We start from the raw sequence: 22,307 nt of genomic DNA, 5'->3' as shown, positions 1-22,307 counted from the left end.
GATCATCCGTCTGGGCATGTCGAGAGTATGAGAAGACACATCTATGGACGTCTACATAAAAGAGGGGTTAGGGAAATTAAACAGAAGTATCACACGTGATGTGGCTAGCGTGTTGCATTTTACTATGTACTTTGTACAAAGGTACGTTGTGGCTTAACTCATAACCATGCCTCTTCACTAGATAAGCTTATAATCCAGAGATTAACTTAGGCATAAACCTAAGTGATTACATGAGAGTATTTAATCGCTAGGCCAAAATACCATAACAACAATCGGAACATCCGAACATCCGATTCTCGCCGCAATGTTCCGATTGTCGCCGCCGCAGTATAAGTATTATTAGCCTCAAGGATCCGTTGGGAACCACATGCACGGAGACCTATATGTGGCTAGACAACATTATCTTGTAAATTGGTGGGTCAAACCTTAATATCTGCACAATTTTATGCAGTCGAGCTCCTTGACAAGAACCCTCATTGGCTCAAGCGGCATGGATGAACAAATAGCCAGCCTTAGTGGAGCCTATGACGGTATAGTGATACACATGGTGATGCTGATCGCCGCAAGCAGAGAGAACTATATAAAAGAGCTTATAGACACCCTTCGCCCTCAATTCCATTAAACAGAACACTCAACTCAATTAACTCATCCCTACTCTTTCATCTATACTCCAATTCCCAAAAACCCACCGAAAATGGCACCAAAAGTCCTCGTCGTCCTCAGCTCCCACGACAAGCTCGGTTCCACCGGTCACCCAACCGGCTGGTATCTGGTATGTAACCCCAATTGCTCCAATTGCTTCAGTTGAATACCCACATACACATGCAATTCCAATAATAACCCAATTCCAAAATGAATTCCTTAACTAACAATACATCCCAAAGCCCGAATTCGCCCACCCCCACGAAGTCCTCCACGACAAGGTCTCCCTAACAATCGCCTCACCAAAAGGCGGCGAAGCACCCCTAGACCCGTCATCCGTACAGGCATCCGAGTCAGACGAAGTCTCGCAGACGTTCCTGAAAGAGCAAAAAGCCCTCTGGACGAACACGCACAAGTTGGCGGATGTACTCCCTCGCGCGGGCGAGTTTGATGCGCTCTTCTATGTTGGTGGTCACGGACGTGAGTTGCCTCCCTTTCTCTAGCTATACATGTATCATCCCATCTATACAAACGACATCCACTAACAAAACAATACCCTATACAGCAATGTTCGACCTAACCGAGGACCCCACCTCCCTGGCTCTAATCCAGGCCTTCGCCGTAGCCAACAAGCCCGTCGCGGCCGTCTGCCACGGTTCCTGCGTGCTACTAAACGCCAAAGCGCCCTCCGGCGTCCCGCTCATCTCCGGCGTTAGCGTGACCGGGTTCTCGAATGACGAGGAAGATGCCGTGAACCTTTCTGCTGCGATGCCGTTTATGCTGGAGACGGAGTTGGGTCGTGTTTCTGGTGGGAAGTATGTTAAGGCTGCGGAGCCTTGGGGGGAGATGGTTGTTGTTGGCAAGGCGGCTGAGACCGGGTCGACTATTATTACCGGGCAGAATCCTGGGTCTGCGACTGCTGTTGGAAAGGCGATTTTGAAGGAATTGGGGTTGTAGATTAAGTTCGAATGTTTACATATCTAAGTGAAAAAAGAATATGGAATGTGATAGTACGTACGATCATGGTGTTTTCAATGTCTGCTATTAGTATATTATTCTGGTTATTGTTTGCTTGAAATAAGTAAAGAGGTCCATATTACAGAGATAGTACTTCAATTCAGAGAACACAAAACGATTCGTAGTGGTAGCGAAACCAGAATCAATAGCAGTAGCGAAAGGGGAATAGAGCAAGTGACGGTCACAAAAAAAGCAGCCCAGATTCGGTAGATGGGAAGGAAATAAACCTAGACAGGAGGAGATTTGTCCAGTCGAAGATTGAAGACTGGAGTAAGAGTCAAGAGAGATTTGAAGAAAGAAAAGAAAAATAAACAGATGTCGCAACCAAAAAAAGATTCCATCAATCGTATCGCAGTATTCGTCGGTCTGTCCATTTCCAGGAATATGGAAATGGGTACCTTGTTCGGTCTTCAGACTGCGCTCAATAAGCAAACACGACCAATGTCTGGTCGGGAGAAGGGTATACGATTAACAAAAGATACATCCTGGGTCATAGCGAATAGAGAGCCAGGGGAAATAATCAGGAAGAATGAATAAAGGAAAGGTGGTATGGGGACGTTGCAGACTAGCGTCTTGGTCCGTCCTCCACGTTGCCAGTCAATTCAGCCACTCGGGCCTTGATGCGGGCGACACGGGCTTCGATGGCTGTAAAAACAACTGTTAGTATGGAATCAGTTTTGAGGATGAAGTTACTACTCACTCTCTTCTCCGCTAGTATCTCCCTCGTCAGTGCGCTCTGACTGGCTAGTCCGGGTGTTGGCCTCGGCGTCATGATCATGCGCCTGTTCATCTTGAGCAGCGGCAGTCCGCTGGGCAGCAGCCTCTCGGATCGCCTTCCAGCGATCCTGTGTAGCTTCGCTTGTTGACTCGGGCGAGGTGGCGGTCTCAGGGCGGACACCATTGCCGTTAGTCGGGGTCTGGGGAACCTCGGTCTTCTGTGCTGCGAAGGTGACGTCCACGGGGGAATCCTCGGGGGCGAAAGCAGGCTGGTCAGTCAGGGGGCCCTGGTCGAACTTGGAGAACTCCTGGTCGGCCGCGTCGCGTTCATTGGTACCAACGCGCGAGAGAGCATCATACTCGACCGCACGTCTGGTCTTGGGCGGCGCACCGTTCCCTTTCAAAGCGGCAGACTGGGTCAGGTTTGTGGGTTTAGCCACAGGTTCATTGACGGTCGGTTGAACACGCTCGGGCGCTGAGGGCTTTTCTGCCTTAGTAGCCACGGGCGTAACTGCAACAGCGGCGGTGCTCGGGAGAGGCTTCTTCTTCACGGGACCGGACTCCTGAGCGGCTTTCGCCTTGGCCTCGAGGGCCGCACGGGTAGCTGCCACATTGGAGATTTCCTTGGCATCAGTGGTCTTCATGGGAGGCTGTTGCTGTTCAGTCCTCTTTTTGGTACCAAACATGCTCTTAAAGGCAGAATTGCCAGTCTTCTTCTTCAGCTTCTTGCCCGTCTCGTCCACTGATTCCCGACGCTCAGTGGATTGTTCAACAACGGCAGGCTTTGTGATGGGCTTCTCCTCTTCGGGAGCAGTAACATTGACAGGCTTAGGTGGTGCTTCCTTAGGAGAAGGGGGAAGAGGGGTTGACACAGCAGCAGCAGCAGCAGCTTCTTTGGGAAGCGGCGGGGGACCACTCTTTGCAGTGCTGGTTGGAAGAGGTACCAACGGTTTCTCCTCGGGGTCCTTCGAAATTGGCTCGGGTGCATCCTGGAGTTCATCGGCTTGACCAGTGCCAGCGCGGTTGTCATTGAGATATGCCGCCCTGAAAGCACCCTTGTCGTAGTTTTTAGTCCACTTCATGGCCTGGGAGGCCTCGTTCACAATGGCAGGCTGCAGGGTCATGACGGAGTTGGTCTTGGAGTAACGGCTATTATTCGGGGTGGCACGGTTCTCTTTGGCCTCAGCTTCTTGCTCGCGGTGCTTCTTTTGCAGAGCAGCCGCAGCTTCCTGAATCCGCTTGTGTTGATCCGGTCCGATGCTGGTCTTGCTTTGCGTTCCCTGGTTGTTGGCCCGCTTGTACGAGTCTTCAATGTTGGGCATCTTCTTAGCCGACGACTTGCGGCGACTGAGCTTTCCTTTACGGCTACCAAAGCTGAAGAACCGCTTCTTCTCGACAATCTGCGCACCGGCCTCAGGTTCCGGGGCAGCACCCTTGATCTGCTCTTCAAGGATCAACCATTTGGTATCCCGAATTCTGGTCTCCAGGAGCGCGCATCGGCCAAACACAGCCTTGCGGGCAGAAGGCTCATCACCTGACAAACTGCTGATCCAAACCCACCAGAACGAGTCGTCCATGTCTAGAGTGTTGATACTCGCCAACTCGGCAGGCTCGAGAGCCGGCTCGATATCCAAGGAGCGCTTGTGCGACTGAGAGCTCATGCCACGTGCAGAGGCAATAGGGGGTAGAACCTTGTCAGGGGGCAAGAGCAGAGGACCCACGTGGTTCTTCAAATTGTTTTCATCCGCGAATCCGGATGACATGAAGTCTGCCCACGAGGGGGTGGTGGGACGGCCAAGGTCACCTGTTCCAGATTGAGGAACGGATTGCAAGCCCGCAGATCCACTGTTTGTAGTCTTTCCAGTCGCCGGCGGAGCAGCTTCCTTGCCTTCATCCTCTGGGTCAGAGTCGATCGAACCACCGAACCCAATATCCTCGAAGCGAGACCAGGATGCATCCCGTAAACTGGTTGACTGCTTGGTACTCGAGACGCTGGATTGGTTCGCAGAAGAGATGCATCTGAGAACACGGAGACACTCGTCGGTCAATGCGCTAACGGGGTCTTCGTAGTTGGCAAACTCCTGCAGGTGCCAGTCGTCGTCGCGGTATTCAAAGTTCTTGGCGCGTCGCAACAAGGAAAATGGTGTCGGAGAAACATTCTCCACAATCATAACCACCTTTGTAGTCGTAACTTGCAACAGAGTCGGGGTTTCAGGGGGGTATTCGGTCGCTTCAACGAGGGATTGGAGAGAAATGGGTAGCGATGAAATACCGCTCACACCGCGAGGGACATCGGGAGACAACGAACGAAGGTAGGCGAAGAACAAGTGACTTGTAGCATCGGCAGCACTAGAGATGGATGTTAGAATACCATCTGGAAATATCAGAGTAATGGAAATCCGTACACAGCCCAGTTCTTATAGGCGGCCTCGAAACCATTGCCTGTGTCGACATGCTCAAAGGCCCACCATCCCGCGTATCGGGAAAGCTTACGGCCTCCCAAGCCGTTCGATTTTCCGTGGGCCGCAACGGCAGCCAAAAGGTCGAAGAAGTCCAGAATAATGTTGGTGCGTGCATCGGAATCGCCGCCGATCGGAATGAAAGTTGAGAAAGCGTCGCGGGCCATATCCGAATCTAATGTTCCATCAGCGCGTGTGTTCCCCGCATTCCAATCAATATCGCATACCATGTTCGCCCATCTTGAAGGTCTCGTACGCCTCCCAAGTAACAACACCGCCGGGAAGTCTGCTCCAGCACCATTTCATAACACCACAAAGAACCTATCCATAGAAATGACGTTAGTGACTCCCCTGATAACCCCTGGGACAGACATTATCCCTCACCATCGGCTCAGTGAGCCGGAGCTCCTGCGCTAAGACATCTCCGTTGACAGGCGAGCCCTTGTCGAAAGACTGATTAAAGTAATTGCGAATGAACGTGCGAGCTGCACTGGGATCGGAGCTAGGACGGAACGGTAGGAGGAGGAACGGTGTGTCGAGAGCTGCGACGAATGATCAGCAATCCGAACAATGGTCCGTATTCTACAGTCAAGATATCAATCCACCTACCTCGGGCCTTGAGCTCATGCACACACCCTCGTACAAGGTCTTGAACTTCTTCCGGCGCAACCTCTGTCCGCTGCCACGCATCGGTCCATTTAGGCTTCGCGGGGGCTGTGCTGACTGCGGTAGGCTTGGACTGCTTCTTTGTCGCGGTGGAGTCCTTGCCCCGGAACACTCGAGAAAAGAAGGACATGTCGAAGATGCGACAATTGACTTTACTCAGAAAACAGCCTGTGGGGAGAGAGATTGAGGGTCCGCTTTTTTTTTTTTTTTTTTTTTTTTTCCTTTTTTGGCTTCTGTTGATCAACAAAGATTAGCAAAGGTTTCGAATAAGAATGCAGACAACCGACACAATTTGACTGAGCGAATAGTTAAAAACGTCTAGGCGTGTCCGGGATGTCCTGCAGCCCCGGTAACAGCAGGACAAAGTAAAAGGATCCCTGGTCTGGGATCTGATCTGTGCTTCTCAAAGTGGAAACCACACAAACCTCAGAAAAGAAAAAGGAGAGAAAAGAAAAAGACAGAAGGGTTGGGAAGAGAGAAGGAAAAAAAAAGAAAAACGAAGCGATTCACAAGCTCAGGGGTAAACCAAACTAAACTTACCCGCGAGTCTCGACTCCGTTAGATGCCTCCACAAGGATTTCCAACGTTTATCTTTTTTGAGTTGAATTTGAATTGGACTTGAATTGAAGAGAGAAATTTAAAATGAATGATACCGACAATGATCATCTCTGTGATTCTGGGTTTGGGGGATCCAAGGTTATGTATATATTCTGTATACGGGTAGACATATGCTATTGGAGGAACTATCATTCAGACGTGTCGACAGGTATATATTATTTACCTGCCCAATCTCCAATCTCCGGACCAATCAATTGGAAGTAAGTACTGGATATACTTGACCTACATATACATATGCCAAGAATACATAAGTAGACGTTTACTTTAACTTCATCTGAGATGCAATTGTGGCTTTGAGATCAGATTGTAGAGATCTGGCGCTTTACTCTTTGTAGGGAGATAGGGTTACCTAGGTACCTAGGAATATCATGGGAATACTTAGAATTGCGGAGATGGACTTGTATAGCCTGAAATATGTCAATCGAAATATAAATTTGACATATCTGTGGATCTTGAATCTACCTGGAGTATATCAGTACCTGAGCTTCCCCAGGTTGACATCATAGACCCCTCAGGGTTGTAGGGTTGAAGGGCTGGAAGGATAGAATATCAGACCAGAAACTAAAAACCCAATAGGAGCTGGAGGGGATGACTCCACTGTGACAAGCCACTGCAGGGACAAGACTAACTCGAGTTAGTAGTAGTATTCCGTACTTTTGTCCTATCACACACCTTCAGAGCACATTTATGCTTGAGACCAAAAAAGATAAAAATAGAAACCCGGCGCCTAAGGCCCTGCTGACTCAGCCCAACTAAATCTTCTCCAGGGCTGTCACTCCCTCTCCCTCGATTCTATCTTTAGAATCAACCTTTCCTGCATCGTCAATCATCCTTTCTCCGCTCTCATTTACTTCTTTTTATATTTCTTGTTCCTTTGTTTCCCTTAACCTTTACCATCTCCTCGGGTTCACTTTTGTTTGAACTCCGAGGGGTCTTCATTGTTTTCAAGTCGCGTCCAGCCCCCTCTTCAAAAAGTATCGTACAGGGTTTCCTAAATTGAAACACATTGGTTTCTGGTTTCGGGATCCCTTTGTTGACTAGTCACACCATCCCTCATCCTCGTGCAAAGACGAAGTTTCTTCACATACACACGTGTGCCACCGTGTGGCTAGGATCGTCATCGCGTCGATTCTGCACCTTGGCTAATTAAATTATAATTGTGCGAGATATCTCGCCAGTCGCTCCGCGACTTGCTGTACCTTTTTATTCTCAATCTTGCTATCGGTGCGCAATTGGTGCGCCCGTAGTTATCCACCATGGGTCGGAGAAAGATTGAGATCAAGGCCATCAAAGATGACCGCAACCGCTCAGTGTAAGTATAATCATCCAAGTGGAAGCATTCTGGTCGCTGATCGGAGCTTCTTCGCCTATAGCACGTTCCTGAAACGAAAGGGAGGTCTGTTCAAGAAGGCGCATGAGCTTGCTGTCCTTTGCTCCGTTGACGTAGCTGTCATCATTTTTGGTCACAACAAGAAGCTATACGAGTACTCATCATGCGACATGCACGATGCTCTTGGTCGCTATCAATATGTGGGTAGAACTTGGATTCGATTCAGCCCGACATTCTCTAACTGGTCATTTGTTTTTCCTAGTTTGGTCCTCCTCACGAGCATAAAGGACCGGAAGATTTCGCAGGTAAGCGAGATGACGACGATGAGGAAGATGAGGCCTCGCCGGCTCCCGAGGAGATCCAAGCTATTCAGCAGAACCACCCCGCCATTCCCCCTCACCTCCAAAACCAGCCCGCCTTCCAGCACATGAATCATGCACCCTCCGCGTCACCCCCGATCCATCATGCCATGATACGTCATGCCACCCCGCAACCGCAAGGAACTTCGCGTCCCTCCTCAAGGAATCATATCCGCCGAGTCAGTTCCAATCTAGGCCCCCAACAGCATGGTACACCTCCACCGCCGCCACCCCCTGGCCCGCAGAATGGAGGGTTTGCGTATATGCCGAATCCGTCTATGTATAACCCGAATGTTCACGCAATGAACCAACAACCTCGGCCGGGACAGTTTGCGCACTATGGACACCCACCGGGGCAACATCAAGGAACGCCTCCTATGCACCCGCACGGTTTGCCGCCGCAGCAAATGCCGCAGCAAATGCCACCACAGCACCAGGGCCAACACCATTTCCAACAACATGGCCATCCCGTAGGAATGCCTCCAGGGCCCCACCAACACGTGCAGCAGGCATATATGCAGGAACATGGGAGAAATTCGATGCCTCCAGGGTTCGTACCTGATGGTCACCAAGAACGGCCTGGCTCGGAGCACCCCCAAGATGATTCTTCGGGTGCGATGAAAGCAGAGCACAGCCAGTCCCCACCCCAAATGAAGTCGTTATCGAAATCACGGAGTATCTTTACGCCTATTGATGATCGAGGATCCGTGCTCGCCCGCCATTTTGGAGCCGGAGCGGGATCATATGAATCTCACAATAACCACTCTCTCAAGGTCGAAGCACTACCACAAGCCTCGCTTGTTTCCAAATCAATGCCTGTCAGAGCTGCGACGGAGGCTCCTCGTCCAGGACCAATTGCTCCAGCGCCAAAAATCAAACCACCATCCCGAACGAACAGCGGACCGTTGCCATCAAAACGACCGCAGCTGAAGGTGCAAATTCCTAGTGAAACCTCAGATGGTGGCAGTGCCACGGCCGACTCGTCGCGCGATTCCACTGGGAATAAAACCTCCACGCCTGCGAAAGGAAGTGCCGAGAACGGCCCTCCAGGCGTGGTCTTACCCCCTCCGTCGCCATCAGCTGGTGCAATACTGAGTGCAGGAGCACAAGGGCCTCCAAATCCATTCGCGCGACCACCTCCTCCCGTTGCCACAACGCGAAACGACTCCTACGGCAGCAACAGCGGAAACCCGAACAATGGGAATAACTCGAATAACATCGAAACGCCCATATCCGCCCTGCCGAGTCGCTTTGTATCTGATGCCCTCCTCCCGTCACCTTCCAGTTTCTTCCCCGAATGGGGCTTCAGCCGGTCCGGCCCAGACTCCAACATGCTGCCGAGCCCCCTCACCTTCCCGACTCCGGCAGTGCAAAGCGGTCCTGGCTTTTCTCGTGAAGACGAACAAGACAAGAAAAGAAAAAGCCCCGACAGTGGATCCGCAGGGGAAGGTACACATAAAAAGCCGAAAACCTGATGATGCTTGGCTTCCCTTGGGGAATGTGTCCCCCATACTATAAAGTGCTGGCATTTTGATCAAGAGACCTGTCCCTGTGGACAGACAATCTCCCTTTCTTGTCAATACCCCATACCTCTTTTTTTGCCCCGGGGGCATTTCAATTGTCTCCATTTCTAGTTCGATCAAGCTTCGCAGTCCATGTATCCTCTCTATACCCCGGTTATTGTCATTCCTTTCTTTCATCATTTTCCTTCTGTCTTATTTCTTTTTCAATGACGTTTCTTAAGTGGATTTTGAAGTGATATACACCAGTGCTGTCTTGCGTCAACTTTTACCTTCATTTATTTCTTATCTGTTGATTTTTTTTAATCTCGCGTTTTGGTAGAGACCTGGCGTTGGTCTGTTTTAACTGCTTTGACTCTTGGATGATGTATATAAAGCAGGTTCTTGTTTCTAGGAATGATGCCAATCTTTTTTTCTGCCTGCTCATGTTGATTCCTTTCCAGGCGATTACTAGTAAGCAGTAAACTTACCATTTACCTGATTGAGAACTTAACCCATAAACCCCACACTTCGGTGTTCAATCGGAGACCAAATACCGAAAGGACACGAGGTGACATGCGCAAGTATAAAAAGCTGACCCCAACCCCGCTTTTGACTTTGATTCCACCAAGGTATTCTTTACATATACTATATATCCTTATTTCAAAATGACCTTCACTGGAAGCTGCATGTGCGGCGGTGTTACTTACGCCATCGAAGGTACAATTGCTCGAAACCACACACTTCACAAGCTAACAATATGCTAGCTGACACATACCTGGCCGCCCTGTGCCATTGCACCGACTGCCAGAAGGTGAAACACAAGCCTTCCATATACCAATGAACCTTGACCATATTCTCTAATACTTAATAGTGGTCCGGCGGTGCATTTACCTCCAATGCAGTCGTTCCCCGCACTAGCTTCAAAGTGACAAAGGGTGAATATACGCTTCCCACCCATGGTCAACTTCTGAATTACTTACTCTCATCACTTCTATAGGTACCCCCAATTCCTACGATGCAGTTGGAGACAGTGGAAAGATCAATAAGCACTTCTTCTGCCCGACTTGCGGCTCAAGTATCTACACAGAGCTGGAGATCATGCCCGATATGACTTGTGTTAAGGCTGGAACCCTGGATGGTGGGGAGGCTAATCTCAAAGGAAAAGTTGATGTCGAGTTCTATGTTAAGGACCGTCCGGCTTACCTCGCTGCTGTTGAGGGTGCTAAGCAGGAGCAGTTGCTTGGTTGAGTTTGATATTGGTTAAAAACATAGTTTTATATTCGAGAAGAATGAATCCAAACAAACTTTTATCATCCATATGCCTTGAGACTCTCCAAAGTCCCCAATATTTGTTCGACCGTCTGATGTGCTGAGGTATTTCAGCCCCCAAATCTCTAAATCTATCCTCGTCCGCATCCCTATCCCTGTACCCTTTCATTCCCAATCAAACAACCAACAATAGCATGCTTCACCATGACTCTACAAGGCCACTACACAGCCCGCCGCTTCCCAGAGCGAGCAATGATCCACCTCATCATAGAATGCTCAGGCGAGTCCGAAGAAACCACCACTCACGAAGTCTCCATAACCTGCACCACCCTCCAAGAAATCCTGGAAGCCCTATGTCCCCGAGAAGAAGACAGAACCGTAAAACCCTCAGCCGCAGTATCAAAAATATCCGCCAGCCACATCCACGCATCCAAGGACACAACAGGAAATGTCAGCGACAGACCGCGCGTGCACACCGCCATCGTCACCTTCTACGCTATATTCTGTGACTTCAACGAGCTGCAAAAATTCGCCTACAAGCTGGATACTTACGACAATGCGAGACTGAGTAATGTTAGCTGGTACCTCACTGATGCTACTACTCATGATATCGGGGCGGAGTCGCGGAAGGGGGCCTTGCGGGATGCTGTTATGAAGGCGAAGGAGTATGCGGAAGTTATTGATTTGAAAGAGATTGAGGTTGAACCGGTGGAACTTAAGGAGATTGAATATGAGCCTTTGAATTCTGAGGCGTTTTCGCAGAGGCCGATTTATCGGCACTCCAGTGGAGTCGATTTGACGCCGAAGGATATCGTGATTAGTTGTGCTGTGGAGGTTTATTTTGAACTTGCACGTAGGGGTTCTATGTGGTATGAATGACTTTTTGGGGCTCGGGGTTTAATGTAGGGAGGGTTAGGGCGTCGTGCTAGGTAATCTATGCTTACAGGTAGAATGGAGTTTAACTTGAATGTGTTGTGCAATTTATTATTTAGTTGACATACACATTCTGTTAGTAGCGTTTTTCACTTTAGGCTTTCTCTGAATCAAAATGAATCTCCTGTATGCTGTACTTCGGTGTTCGGTGTTTGATGTGGGGAAATGACATCTCCACGCCGAAGCTTGCTTGGCATTGACGTCAAAAAAGAATGAAAAAAGCTAGTATTGGAAGTGGCTTGGATGAGATCTTGCTAGAATAAAAAGCACAGTCCTCAAATTCAGTGAAAACAGAATCACAGGGAAGCCTAAGCCTTCCACGCTGACTTCCAGTTGTCATCCTGGAAAGGCCACCCGCTAAGCCCAATACTAAGCAGATTACTCTCTTCAATCTCCTTGGCCTTGGCCTTGAGCCCATCAACATCCCAGTTTGCCCACAAAAACTTGCCCTTCAAGAAACGGGCCTCGGGACTTGCAAGCCAAACACTGAAGCTCGCCGGCAGAGAGACTATCAAAATCAGCTTCATGTTACCTTAAACCAGAAATTCAAGATTGACTTACCATGATCCTCAAATCCAAGGGCTTTAACGCCCCCCGCCTCTCTGTTCATCGCAGTATCCACAACACCAGGCTGAATATGGAAGACGGCTAAACCCGGATTCGAAAAGGCCAAGGAATCCCAAAGGCGAAATACAGCAAATTTAGCGACGCTGTAAGCCCCGAACCCAGGACCGAAATTAACATGCGCAGCAGAGGAATTGATGTCGATGACAACGGCATCAGGTGATGCATGGCGAAGAAATGCCTGGGCAACTGCCAATGACCCTTGTAGGTTGACGTGAATAGCGTCGAGGAACTTGTCGCTGTCCACATTTCCCACCTGGTCCTGTGGTCCAATGACAGCTGCACCGCTAACCAAGATATCGATTGACCCGTCGCCGGCAAATTTAGCAAAAGCTGCATCCACTTGGGTCTTGTCCGTCACATCGGTAGGGGCCACGAATACCTCGACGCCGGGGAATGTCTTTTCAATGGAGGCTTTGGTATCGAGAAGCGGTTGTTCTCTGCGGCCAAGGAGGGCGATCCGAGATACACCTGCTTCGGCGAAGTGGCGAGCGGTCTCTGATCCGATGCCCGTACCTCCTCCAGTCACGACCAGGGTTCTGCCTTTGGCAGAAAGCTCCGGTCGGCTGGGGGAGATAGACTGGTAGGCTGTCGTGTGCCATTTTGTGGTCGGGGATGGGAATGGTGCTGCCATGGCTATAGGATTTGTTTATGGATCGGAATATTGGTTTTGCTTTGTTGATGGAGAGCATGTTTTCTGAAGAACAGCGCCCATACTTATATGTGCTGGGTATATTGGCTCATTTCAGCTACGGACTTTGGCAATTTGGCCAATATCGTGATTACAGGGCAAATGCTGACCATGGTTGACTAATATGGCCTGAGATAGATTCGGGATCGGCCGTTCAAGTAGATGCGTCTCCGTCTCGGGAATTCACAAAATGTCCCGCCCGAGTTGACAAATATCGATGAATCAAGACTTCCCCAGACAGCCCCGACGAACCTTTCCCAATAGAAGAATCAATCAATAATTTCTTGGATATACAAACGGCAATGCAAATTGAAATGTCCGAGAAAAATCCCCGATCTGTTTTGCGGTGTACTGAGTGTAACAAACCGTTCGATAAGGGCAAGTTTCATTACTACCAGAAACTGGTCTCCAACATACTAAATTGAGTGGATTCTTAGAGTCTACGCTAAAGAGACATGGATACTACTGTCGGTCCCGAGGCATTCGTCATACTCCTCGACCCAGATCCTGTCATTTTTGCGCAAAATCGAAGACACGTTGCGATAAGAAGTGGCCCAAGTGCTCGAGATGCATCGCCAAGGGCACTGAATGCCAGTATGGGTCAAAGTCGCCCAAATCTCAAAGACCAAGTGTCCAGAACAGCAACTCTTTGATTCTTACGAATTACGAAGCACATTTGAATAGAGATACGATTCGCCATGATGAGCTTGTTGTAGACCAAGAGATTGCAGAGCTTGAACGCGAATATCTCAACTTGGATGTACCAGAGAACGACCTCGCGGCATTTTCGAATCTCCAAACAAGCGGGACCAACCAATATCCCTGGACCGGGGGTTCTCTTGTCTTGTCTCCGATTGACCAGGAATTTCAATTTAACCTTCCTATCGCTGCCAATTGGTCGATGCCAGCATCCCCGACGCCCAACCCCCACTCACTCACTAAAAGACCAAAGGTCAACGTTGCAATAGAGCGAACTGCCAAGCTCCTATTACATACGCTAAAATCCTATGTTTTGACAATGCTGCGCCACAACTCTCTTCCACCGTTTATCCATCCATCCTTAGTGTATGCTGAGTTTTCTATGGAACCACTGGTCAACTGCATCAATTTAGTACATATGATCAGTGGGGAGATGAAAGGAAATCGAAAGCTGTTCTGGAGAAATGTGCGCATGGAATGTGCACGATTGTGCAATGAGGTGTGTATTTTCTTTTCTTAAAAAGTTAAAGTGGCAAAAGAAGCTAATGAGGATTACTAGGGTCCGACACTGTCGAAATGGGAGTTACTTGCTGCTATGCAAGCCCTAGCTATCTACATCATTATCCGGCTTGACGACGGTGAGACGGAGTACAATGGCTTCGATACACTTCTAATTGCAGCAGTGACAGTGAGTGTAGCCAAGATCTGACGCTCTGTTGACTGTTTACTTGGTTCTAATGATATAATACATAGGTTGTTGCTCAAAACCTAACTAAAAGAGACATTGCGGGAAAATTTAGTCTCGACGGAAGTTGGAAAGATTGGCTTTTTGAGGAATCAAGACGAAGGTTTGTCTCTTTCACTACAAGTCTGTGCTGAATTCACCGGACAAACACTGATTAATTTTGTTAGATTATCTATTATTTACAAAGTCTTCAACATGTTGCTCTACTTTGAGCCCGCAACAATGTGCAATCTTCCAACGGATCTGGTTCTCGCGCCCCTGCCGGCAAAGAAACAACTTTGGGAAGCAGAAAATGAGGCTACGTGGAAGTCAGAAAGCCGAAGAGAAGGCGAAGTCCAGACTGAATTTGGTTTGACTGGCAGCGGGGATTTGGTCAAACTTGGTGAGAATCATCGTGGGACAGTGATGGTTCATACATCTATTACCGAGAACAATCCAGCGAGGACTACTGCAAGTTGGGAGGAGTGGTGCGAGGGAATGGATGGGTTTGGTGGGCTTGTTATGCTTGCTGCTTCTATGGTGGTATAGCGAGTGGCTTTGAGCATACGAAACCCAGGGGTGACTAGATGCTATGGTAGCCTGTCAACTTTTCGCGTGGAAAATAAGCCTTCCGATTTGTAGGAAGACTTCTACGGGCGACAGATCCACCGCTAATAAACAAATCGCCGCGTGAAAAATCCACGTGGATGATTAATTCAGTGACCACCTTCAATTCCCATGGTTCTTCAAACCCTTCTACGGCCTATCAAACCTGATAGGCAAAAAAATACGAAACTCACGCCTGACACGGAATACGAATTAGGACTCTTTTGCACCGTTGTCTCATGTCATGACCTCATCTACCGTCCAATCTACCTAATGGACATAGTGGCGATCCTATCCATTTAGTTTTATTTAGTTCTACTCCGTTCTATTTGTAACCTAATTACAGAGTGATCATGAGATCTTTGAACTAACAGGGCTGTATGACGTCATTCGCCTTGGTGTAGCTCAACTATATAGAATTCTTGCCGTCGTATATTTCCTTACCTTAAACTATCTCACCCACCAAATATTCTTGAACCATTTGAATCAGGATTATCGAAAACATTTATATTACCCATGTCGGAACTTATCCGTAGAGCATCTGACGCGATCCACCGTCGTCGAAGCTCAACCGACTCAACGGATGCACCTACATCCACTGATCCCCCTAGCGCAGCAAAACCTCCCGAGCAAGAGCCCATGAATCAAAATCCCGATTCTGCTCAGCCTAAATCTTACGCTAATGAGGCATTCGCCGGTACAGCGAATGGTACAATATCACGTTCTAGTCTTTTGCGTCTGGCATATAATAACAATATCATACAGAGAATGTTGTGCCTCCGAAGAAACACCACCTTTGGGGATGGCCACACCACCAGGGAAAACCTTCCGAGACAAACCAAAACCAGCAACCTAGTCAGAAGCAAGGAGATACTGACTGGGTTGTTGGCACGTAGAAGATCACCGTGCTCGTCGGAGTGGCCGGGGTGCTAATATTGAGTTTGTTGAGAGACTGACTACCAACATTCTTCTTTTTCTACCTCGCAGTATATTCGAGCTGAATTACCTTTGTATTATCTTTATTTAGCTGTAGTACTTTTATGCGTTTCTGGGAAATTGATTGGTTATACCTGTTACGATCTGCATTCTGCCTTGCAATCAATCTAAAGTTAACAATGGATCTTTGCTTCATTGGGCTCTTGAGCTTCAGCTCTATCTAGACTGGATCCCAAGATCCGAAGAGGAGTCTCGGCGTAGAACTCTTGCCTAGTGTTATAGCTACGTAGCTAGAAGATCAGGGGGGGGGGAGAATGCAGAGAAACTATTAATCTTCAATCTACATAGAGTAGGGTATTCAAACACCGAATGTAGCGAACAATCACCGACATACGAGTTCTCAGTAAATTAGGGGTGAATAGTACGTAAATTTTTGGCAGCAATAGCCAATAGGGCCGAATTCCCTCACTTCGTCGCCCGTAGAGAAAAGAAATCTATTAATAGTAGATTGGATAAGGAATAAAACGGTGTGCTCTATGTGGACATCAACTTGGAATGCGAAGATATTTTACCCTGTCACCGCCCAGGCCTCCAAGTGTGCAGAGACTTTGGTCGTATTGGTTAATATTATCCAATCATCCATACAGGTACACATGCAGAGTTCACATCCGGGGCTCTGGCACCCCGGAACACGAGTCTTAGGCTATAATTTGGGGGTGAATAGTAGACGATCGTTTGGGCAGTAATAGCCAAGACCCCACCTCGCCCGTCCACGCCCTCTGGGTATGACCCATATCAGTACATCGAGATACGCAGACTTTGCGTTTTCGGCCGACAGTAACCGAGTGGATATTAAAATAATTGACTTTACTGCAAACTACCTTTCAATCATTCTCTACAACCTTACACTCACTCGGCCTTGCGTTTTCCACCCGTGAAAACTCTTCCGAGACAACCAAAATGACTCAATCAGTTCTCTCCCGTCGGGCCCAAGAGGTCGTCGATGCAGGATCCGAGAATCCCATGTGGGACGTGATGAAAGACACGTGGGACCCATCCACAAACCCTAACGGCTACGTCAATGTGGGCGTAGCGGAGAACACCCTGATGCATTCCGAGCTCTTAAAATTCATCAACCAGAAGCTCGAGCTACCAGCAAAGTACCTCACATACAACAACGGCGGGGCCGGCTCTTTCAGATTGAAGGCCGCCATCGCGGCCTTCTTGAACCACCACCTGAAGCCAGTCACGCCTCTCGAGCCCAGCCATGTCATGGCAACCAACGGTGTCTCGTCTGCGGTCGAGCATGTTGTATGGACATTCGCTGATCCTGGCGAGGGAGTCTTGTTGGGAAGACCGTACTACGGCATGTTCATTCCTGATATCTCGCTGCGTTCGCGGAGTCCCGTGGTTCCTGTGAGTTTTGGAGAACACGATCCTCTCGGTGTCGAGGGCGTGGATAAGTACGAAGAAGCATTGCTGGAGTTCCATCGAACTACCGGGAAGAAAGTCAAGGCTTTGATCCTAGCTCATCCTCATAATCCACTTGGACGATGCTATTCCAGAGAAGTGCTCATTAAGTTGATGCGGCTCTGTCAGAAATACCAGATTCATTTCATCAGTGATGAAATCTATGCCCTGTCAGTCTTTGAAAATACCGTCGATAAATCTCCACCACCTGTCAAATTCGAGTCCGCCCTCTCTATCGATTTGACTGGAATCATCGACCCTCGTTTGGTTCATGTCCTTTGGGGTATGAGCAAAGACTTTGGCGCAAACGGTATCCGACTCGGCGCCATCATTTCCCAGGCCAACCGTGATGTTCATGCGGCATTGACAGGACCAGCGCTTTATTCTTATGCTTCTGGAATCACGGATCACTTGACTTCTCTCCTGCTGGAAGATTTTGACTTCACCACCCGGTATGTTCAGCAAAATCAGAAGTTGCTGTCAGAGTCCTATGCATACACGGTGAACTACCTAAAAGACCACGGAATCGAATATGCAGCAGGATGCAATGCGGCATTCTTCGTCTGGATGAACCTGGGGAAAAAATACCGCGAGCTTCACCCGGTAGATGAGGGCGAGGATGTCGGGGAACGAGTCATGCAGCGCCTTTTGCAAAAGAAGGTGTTTTTGGCCAGCGGGTTTCTGTTCGGGTCTGAGAAGGATGGCTGGTTCCGAATTGTGTTTACTCAGGGCCATGACATTTTGAGCGTGGCTTTAGAAAGGATAAACGCGGCACTCAAGGAATAGAATAATCTCATAGCATCACCACAAAACTATCATGCATTTGTTTCGATTCGACTTGCTGGTTCACGTGCTAGATCGAAACTCCGCCTCTTTTTTAACTAGCATTTCCATAATCTCAGTGTGACCTTTTTCAGTTGCCACATCAAGCGCCGTGCCCTTGTGCCTGCGTGGGCCCACGTGCCTGTCCCAGTATTCTCCTTCCCCTTTTATGGTGACGTCGGCCCCGTGATCGAGGAGCAATGCAACAATTTCTCGATGACCTTGCCATGCAGCCACCTGGAGAGCTGTGGCATTCCTTGCGCCTTGGATGTTCACATCAGCTCCGTATTTGAGTAGCAATTCGACAACATCTTGATGCCCATTGAATGATGCTGCGTAAATTGCCGAGACATTATAATATCCGCCTCTGATGTTAGGATCGGCTCCATTCGCTAGGAGTGTTGCAACGATATTCCCCCGGCCTCGAGAGGATGCTCTCTGCAGTGCCGTGCCATGGATTCGGTGATTATAATCGATATCAGCACCATTATTTAGCAGATCAATTATTATATCTGAGCGGTCCCAATCGCATGCTTCGTAGAGCGCCGTTGTGCCGTACAACCCGACTGTCATGTTGACATCGGCTCCATTTTTGAGTAGGGCTTTGACGATTTCCCGACTGCCTAGGAAAAAAGCTTCTTGCAACGCTGTTCCGAAAGTCTTGTGGCCAAAGTTGATATCTGCGCCCCATTTAAGGAGGGTAAGAACAATATCTAGGTCATTTTTACCTAAGGCCATTTGAAGCGCTGTACCTAACTCTCCACCTTTGCTGTTGACGTCGGCTCCATTCTCGAGAAGCATGGAAATCATGTCAGGCTGATCGAAGAACAGAGCTGCATGGAGAGCGGTGCCATGTCTGTGAAGGGCGTTGCAATTGGCCCCCTTTTTCAATAGTAGCGCGACAACTTCTGACTGGCCTGCGAAGCATGCTGCTGAAAGTGCCAATGCTGACTTGTCCTCAATGTCCACATCAATGTGTTGCTCTGACAAGATATTCTTGACCACTTGCTTCAACCCAAGATAACTCGCCAAAGACAAATCTGTCATGTTCTGACCGTCTAGTATCCCTTTTAGTAACCATTTAAAGCTTGCTACCTGCACCCATGCCTGGCGGGCATCATAAAGTGTACGCGCATCTTTCAGGGACTGGTCAATGACTGTGACTTCCTGTGATAGAAAGTACGACGACTAGTAATCGGCGGCGTAGCAAAAAAAAGGGGATAGGTGCTCTAAACTAGAGCTATTTGTGTCATAATCATCAGGAGCGCCGTCCTCACTCTGCGAGAAGCTTTCGTAGGACTATTCACTATAATCCGAAAAGTCTTCGCTAGATTCATCCTCACCCGAAACGTCACTGCCAGGTTCATCCTCGTCCGAAACGTCCCCGTCCTCAACAAAGGCGCGAAGATCAGAGAGCATCAAGAACTGGAAACAAGTTCTTGGCATGATCCTGGACGATTCGGAGATGCTCAAACGTCCTTCCCATGTACCACGGCCCGAAGGGTCAACGAGAAACTCCCTAGCTGTTTGATGAATGAAGAACAGTCTTGAATCATGAACACTGATGAAGAGGCCACTTAAGCCTTTGACAATGGTTTCAAAATTACCATTAGGCCGTAGGTCATCCTTCAAGGCTGCGTGTGACGTGAAATTTTCTTCTGCCAAAGCCAATGTCAAGGTGACGTTAGCCTCGTCAAGGGTCAGAGGCCGCGCCGCAGCAAGGATGATCTCAAGAAGGCGTTCAGTTTCTTCTTGGCATTTGCTTCTGCCTAGAATTACCTCGTACGCCTCAGATAACCTTGATGGTATATTGTTCAACAGTTTCTCGATGCTGGACCGCTTCCCGTGGCAGCTGGGGTCCTCTTTGATTATCTCGAAGATGACATAAAGCCACAAGTATGTGCGGTTCTCCATGCTTTTGAGACGTTTTGAGATTTCTAGCTGATCACGAGGGGTGAAGTTTTCTGCGATTTGGCTCACGTGTTCATCGATGACCAGGTCAATCTCCCGACTAATGGCAGGAGACTGTTTATCGCCATCAAAATGTAGGTATTCTGTCGTAGAGAACCCCGCAAATTCTCTCTCTATCTCGGCGTATGGTCGACTGGTTATGAGGAAGCTCAGCTTCGAAGATAATGCCGAAGAGCCTTGCGGCTGGCAATAGAACTCTTTGAGTTTGCTGATCAATTGCAATCTGCTTTGTTCCTCGCATTCATCCAGAGCATCAAAAATGCAAATAATTTCTCCAGCGTGAGGGCTCTTGGCACAATCAAGAAGGATATTCCATAGTTTAGAGAAGCTCCTTGTAAGAGCTTTACCGTAATTTCTGTGAGCAGGCAGAGCTAGCTTGATGAGGGTCCCGCTAGAGTCTCGAGTGAAAAGTTGGTGGAGTATTGCACATAAAGCATTGACCCCATACATGCGGTCTTCGTAGCCATCTTTAAAAAAGAAGTGACAAACGGTCGAGGTTGTGATGTTCAAGGACAGTCGACGCTCGTCAATGAGCGCCCGTGATAAAATCGACTTTCCGCATCCAGGTCCAGCAGAGAGCCATAAAAGCCCAGATATGTCGCTATCGCGCCATTTGTGGAACTTTTCATCGTTGAAGAACCATTCACAAGTGCCTTGAACTCTAAGACGATTGAAATCTTTGTATCCTTCATAGTCGGAAGCCAGATCTTGTAGGAGTTTCCTTTCCACCATTTCTGCGTAGTTCCCCTGGGTTTGTCTTTGGCTTTCATCGAGGACTTGTCGGATCTCTCCAAGAATAGCAGTTGACTCTTGAATCTCACGTAGTTGACGACTCCATCGCTCTCGAATCTCTTTCTCGTTATCATGCGAGATCAGGATGCTGCGAGCCTTTGATAAAGCTCCAATCTCACTCGCCTTTCCAGCCCAGTCATTCCCACCCGCCACGTTCTGCCACCCTCGGGAGAGTTGGGTCTTTGAAAAATGGCATATAGCGCGGGCTTGGTATTCAATAATGTAAGAATAGAGCTTAGCCAAAGGCTCCACGAGGTTTTCGTAGTGTTGCCGGTGGGAAGAGGTTAGGTAAGTCTCTTCAAAAATTGTCCAATAGACTTGAACATCGCTGATCGAGTTGAAACCTTTCAGCATAGCTTCATCCGGTGACAGCACTTGTAAGTAGCTACAAACATATAAGCATAAAATTCAGAGCAAGAGATATCAGACTCACAGGAAGAAGGATGGAAACACCAGACCATGCAAGCGCCGCATGTGGTTGTGTGCTAACAGCACTCTTGACAACAGGGTCAGACCACAAGAGAACTTTTGCAAGTTTCTCGACCTGCTTTCGGATGATCACATTATTTTCCAGGAGAGAAAGCCGCCATTTTTTCTTCTCTCGGTCGTCTAGCAGCCGCTTCACGACATCTTCGACAAATTCCGAATTTGAGATATTTCTTTTGCTGGTGGGGTTAACTTGTAGGGAGGCTAGGTGGCTCGCGTAATCTGTCATCAGCTCTGACTCTCGCTTCTCCGCTATTTCGTAGGCGCGATTCCAAGTGTCGATATCCTGACTTGCTCCTGTAGATGGTGCCGGCGAGGAACCTGCAGAGGGCAAGACGGGCGCTACGGCTTGCCTAGTTTGTAACTGTGCGGCACTTGCGGTGGTCGGAGAAGAACTAGCAGCCACCACTGAAGGGGCTGTGGCCTGTACTGAGAGGCTAGAAGCAGGTATTGAAGTTGGAGACGGTGTGATTATTTCTGGCCCCACAGGTGGAGAAGGGGTGATCGCGCTATTCCCCTGCAGATCACCGCTGCGTGCCTTCCGGCGTTTGAATCTGAGAAGTCGCTTCATGTTGACCGAATCAAGATACCAGGCTCTGAAGAATAGCTGGAAGAGATAGGAACATGGGGAGGTGGAACATTTATATCCTAAGCTGAAATTATTTAGGCACCGACAGCAGAGATGAGCATAAGTGGCTTATACTCAATAAGCATGTCCTCAATGTTTCAAGCTGACCCCCATCTTCGGGGACCCAATGATCGACGCAGGACAAGCGCCTGACACGTACCCCTGTCAAGATTAGGGACACCATTTGATGACATAACCACATTAGGACGAGAACTTTACAAGATATCTTTATAACCTTTCCTGGGTAAGAGAAGCTATCAAGAGTAAAGAGGATAGATGAAGTATGAAAGAAGGCATTTCATCTGCGGGGCGCCAAGCCTTTCCACCCGTAGATCATCCAAGGGTA

At 48.6% G+C, this 22,307-nt stretch overlaps 9 protein-coding genes across 9 annotated transcripts; 6 read left to right on the top strand and 3 right to left on the bottom strand.

Moving 5' to 3' along the window:
* Positions 1-694: 694 nt before the first annotated feature.
* PEX2_050720 (ThiJ/PfpI family protein) lies at positions 695-1,599 on the top strand (the record flags this gene model as incomplete). Its single annotated transcript, XM_016742347.1, has 3 exons — positions 695-772; positions 885-1,122; positions 1,208-1,599. The coding sequence occupies 3 exons, from the start codon at positions 695-697 to the stop codon at positions 1,597-1,599; spliced, it is 708 nt and encodes a 235-aa protein (XP_016597677.1).
* A 625-nt stretch (positions 1,600-2,224) lies between these two features.
* Positions 2,225-5,631, bottom strand: PEX2_050710 (DUF1708 domain-containing protein; the record flags this gene model as incomplete). Its single annotated transcript, XM_016742346.1, has 6 exons — positions 2,225-2,304; positions 2,360-4,725; positions 4,782-5,010; positions 5,063-5,156; positions 5,220-5,377; positions 5,445-5,631. The coding sequence occupies 6 exons, from the start codon at positions 5,629-5,631 to the stop codon at positions 2,225-2,227; spliced, it is 3,114 nt and encodes a 1,037-aa protein (XP_016597676.1).
* Positions 5,632-7,375: 1,744 nt separating this feature from the next.
* On the top strand, positions 7,376-9,283 carry rlmA (SRF-type transcription factor RlmA; the record flags this gene model as incomplete). The annotated part of the gene is made up of 3 exons (XM_016742345.1): positions 7,376-7,431; positions 7,493-7,649; positions 7,712-9,283. 3 exons carry the CDS (start codon positions 7,376-7,378, stop codon positions 9,281-9,283), a joined length of 1,785 nt encoding a protein of 594 aa, XP_016597675.1.
* A 692-nt stretch (positions 9,284-9,975) lies between these two features.
* On the top strand, positions 9,976-10,558 carry PEX2_050690 (GFA family protein; the record flags this gene model as incomplete). The annotated part of the gene is made up of 4 exons (XM_016742344.1): positions 9,976-10,027; positions 10,075-10,121; positions 10,182-10,245; positions 10,308-10,558. 4 exons carry the CDS (start codon positions 9,976-9,978, stop codon positions 10,556-10,558), a joined length of 414 nt encoding a protein of 137 aa, XP_016597674.1.
* Positions 10,559-10,783: 225 nt separating this feature from the next.
* Positions 10,784-11,458, top strand: PEX2_050680 (SIMPL domain-containing protein; the record flags this gene model as incomplete). Its single annotated transcript, XM_016742343.1, has 1 exon — positions 10,784-11,458. One exon carries the CDS (start codon positions 10,784-10,786, stop codon positions 11,456-11,458), a length of 675 nt encoding a protein of 224 aa, XP_016597673.1.
* Positions 11,459-11,820: 362 nt separating this feature from the next.
* On the bottom strand, positions 11,821-12,770 carry PEX2_050670 (SDR family NAD(P)-dependent oxidoreductase; the record flags this gene model as incomplete). Its single annotated transcript, XM_016742342.1, has 2 exons — positions 11,821-12,020; positions 12,074-12,770. The coding sequence occupies 2 exons, from the start codon at positions 12,768-12,770 to the stop codon at positions 11,821-11,823; spliced, it is 897 nt and encodes a 298-aa protein (XP_016597672.1).
* A 512-nt stretch (positions 12,771-13,282) lies between these two features.
* PEX2_050660 (uncharacterized protein) lies at positions 13,283-15,752 on the top strand (the record flags this gene model as incomplete). Its single annotated transcript, XM_016742341.1, has 8 exons — positions 13,283-13,421; positions 13,544-14,025; positions 14,086-14,214; positions 14,280-14,374; positions 14,439-14,793; positions 15,203-15,234; positions 15,393-15,565; positions 15,622-15,752. The coding sequence occupies 8 exons, from the start codon at positions 13,283-13,285 to the stop codon at positions 15,750-15,752; spliced, it is 1,536 nt and encodes a 511-aa protein (XP_016597671.1).
* A 1,000-nt stretch (positions 15,753-16,752) lies between these two features.
* PEX2_050650 (putative aminotransferase) lies at positions 16,753-18,048 on the top strand (the record flags this gene model as incomplete). The annotated part of the gene is made up of 1 exon (XM_016742340.1): positions 16,753-18,048. The coding sequence occupies one exon, from the start codon at positions 16,753-16,755 to the stop codon at positions 18,046-18,048; it is 1,296 nt and encodes a 431-aa protein (XP_016597670.1).
* Positions 18,049-18,108: 60 nt separating this feature from the next.
* On the bottom strand, positions 18,109-21,904 carry PEX2_050640 (uncharacterized protein; the record flags this gene model as incomplete). Its single annotated transcript, XM_016742339.1, has 3 exons — positions 18,109-19,241; positions 19,392-21,232; positions 21,306-21,904. 3 exons carry the CDS (start codon positions 21,902-21,904, stop codon positions 18,109-18,111), a joined length of 3,573 nt encoding a protein of 1,190 aa, XP_016597669.1.
* Positions 21,905-22,307: the final 403 nt, after the last annotated feature.

This window comes from Penicillium expansum (assembly GCF_000769745.1).
Source record: "Penicillium expansum strain MD-8 chromosome Unknown contig166, whole genome shotgun sequence".
Lineage (NCBI taxonomy): Eukaryota > Fungi > Ascomycota > Eurotiomycetes > Eurotiales > Aspergillaceae > Penicillium > Penicillium expansum.
This window is presented reverse-complemented; position numbering and strand designations above follow the sequence as displayed.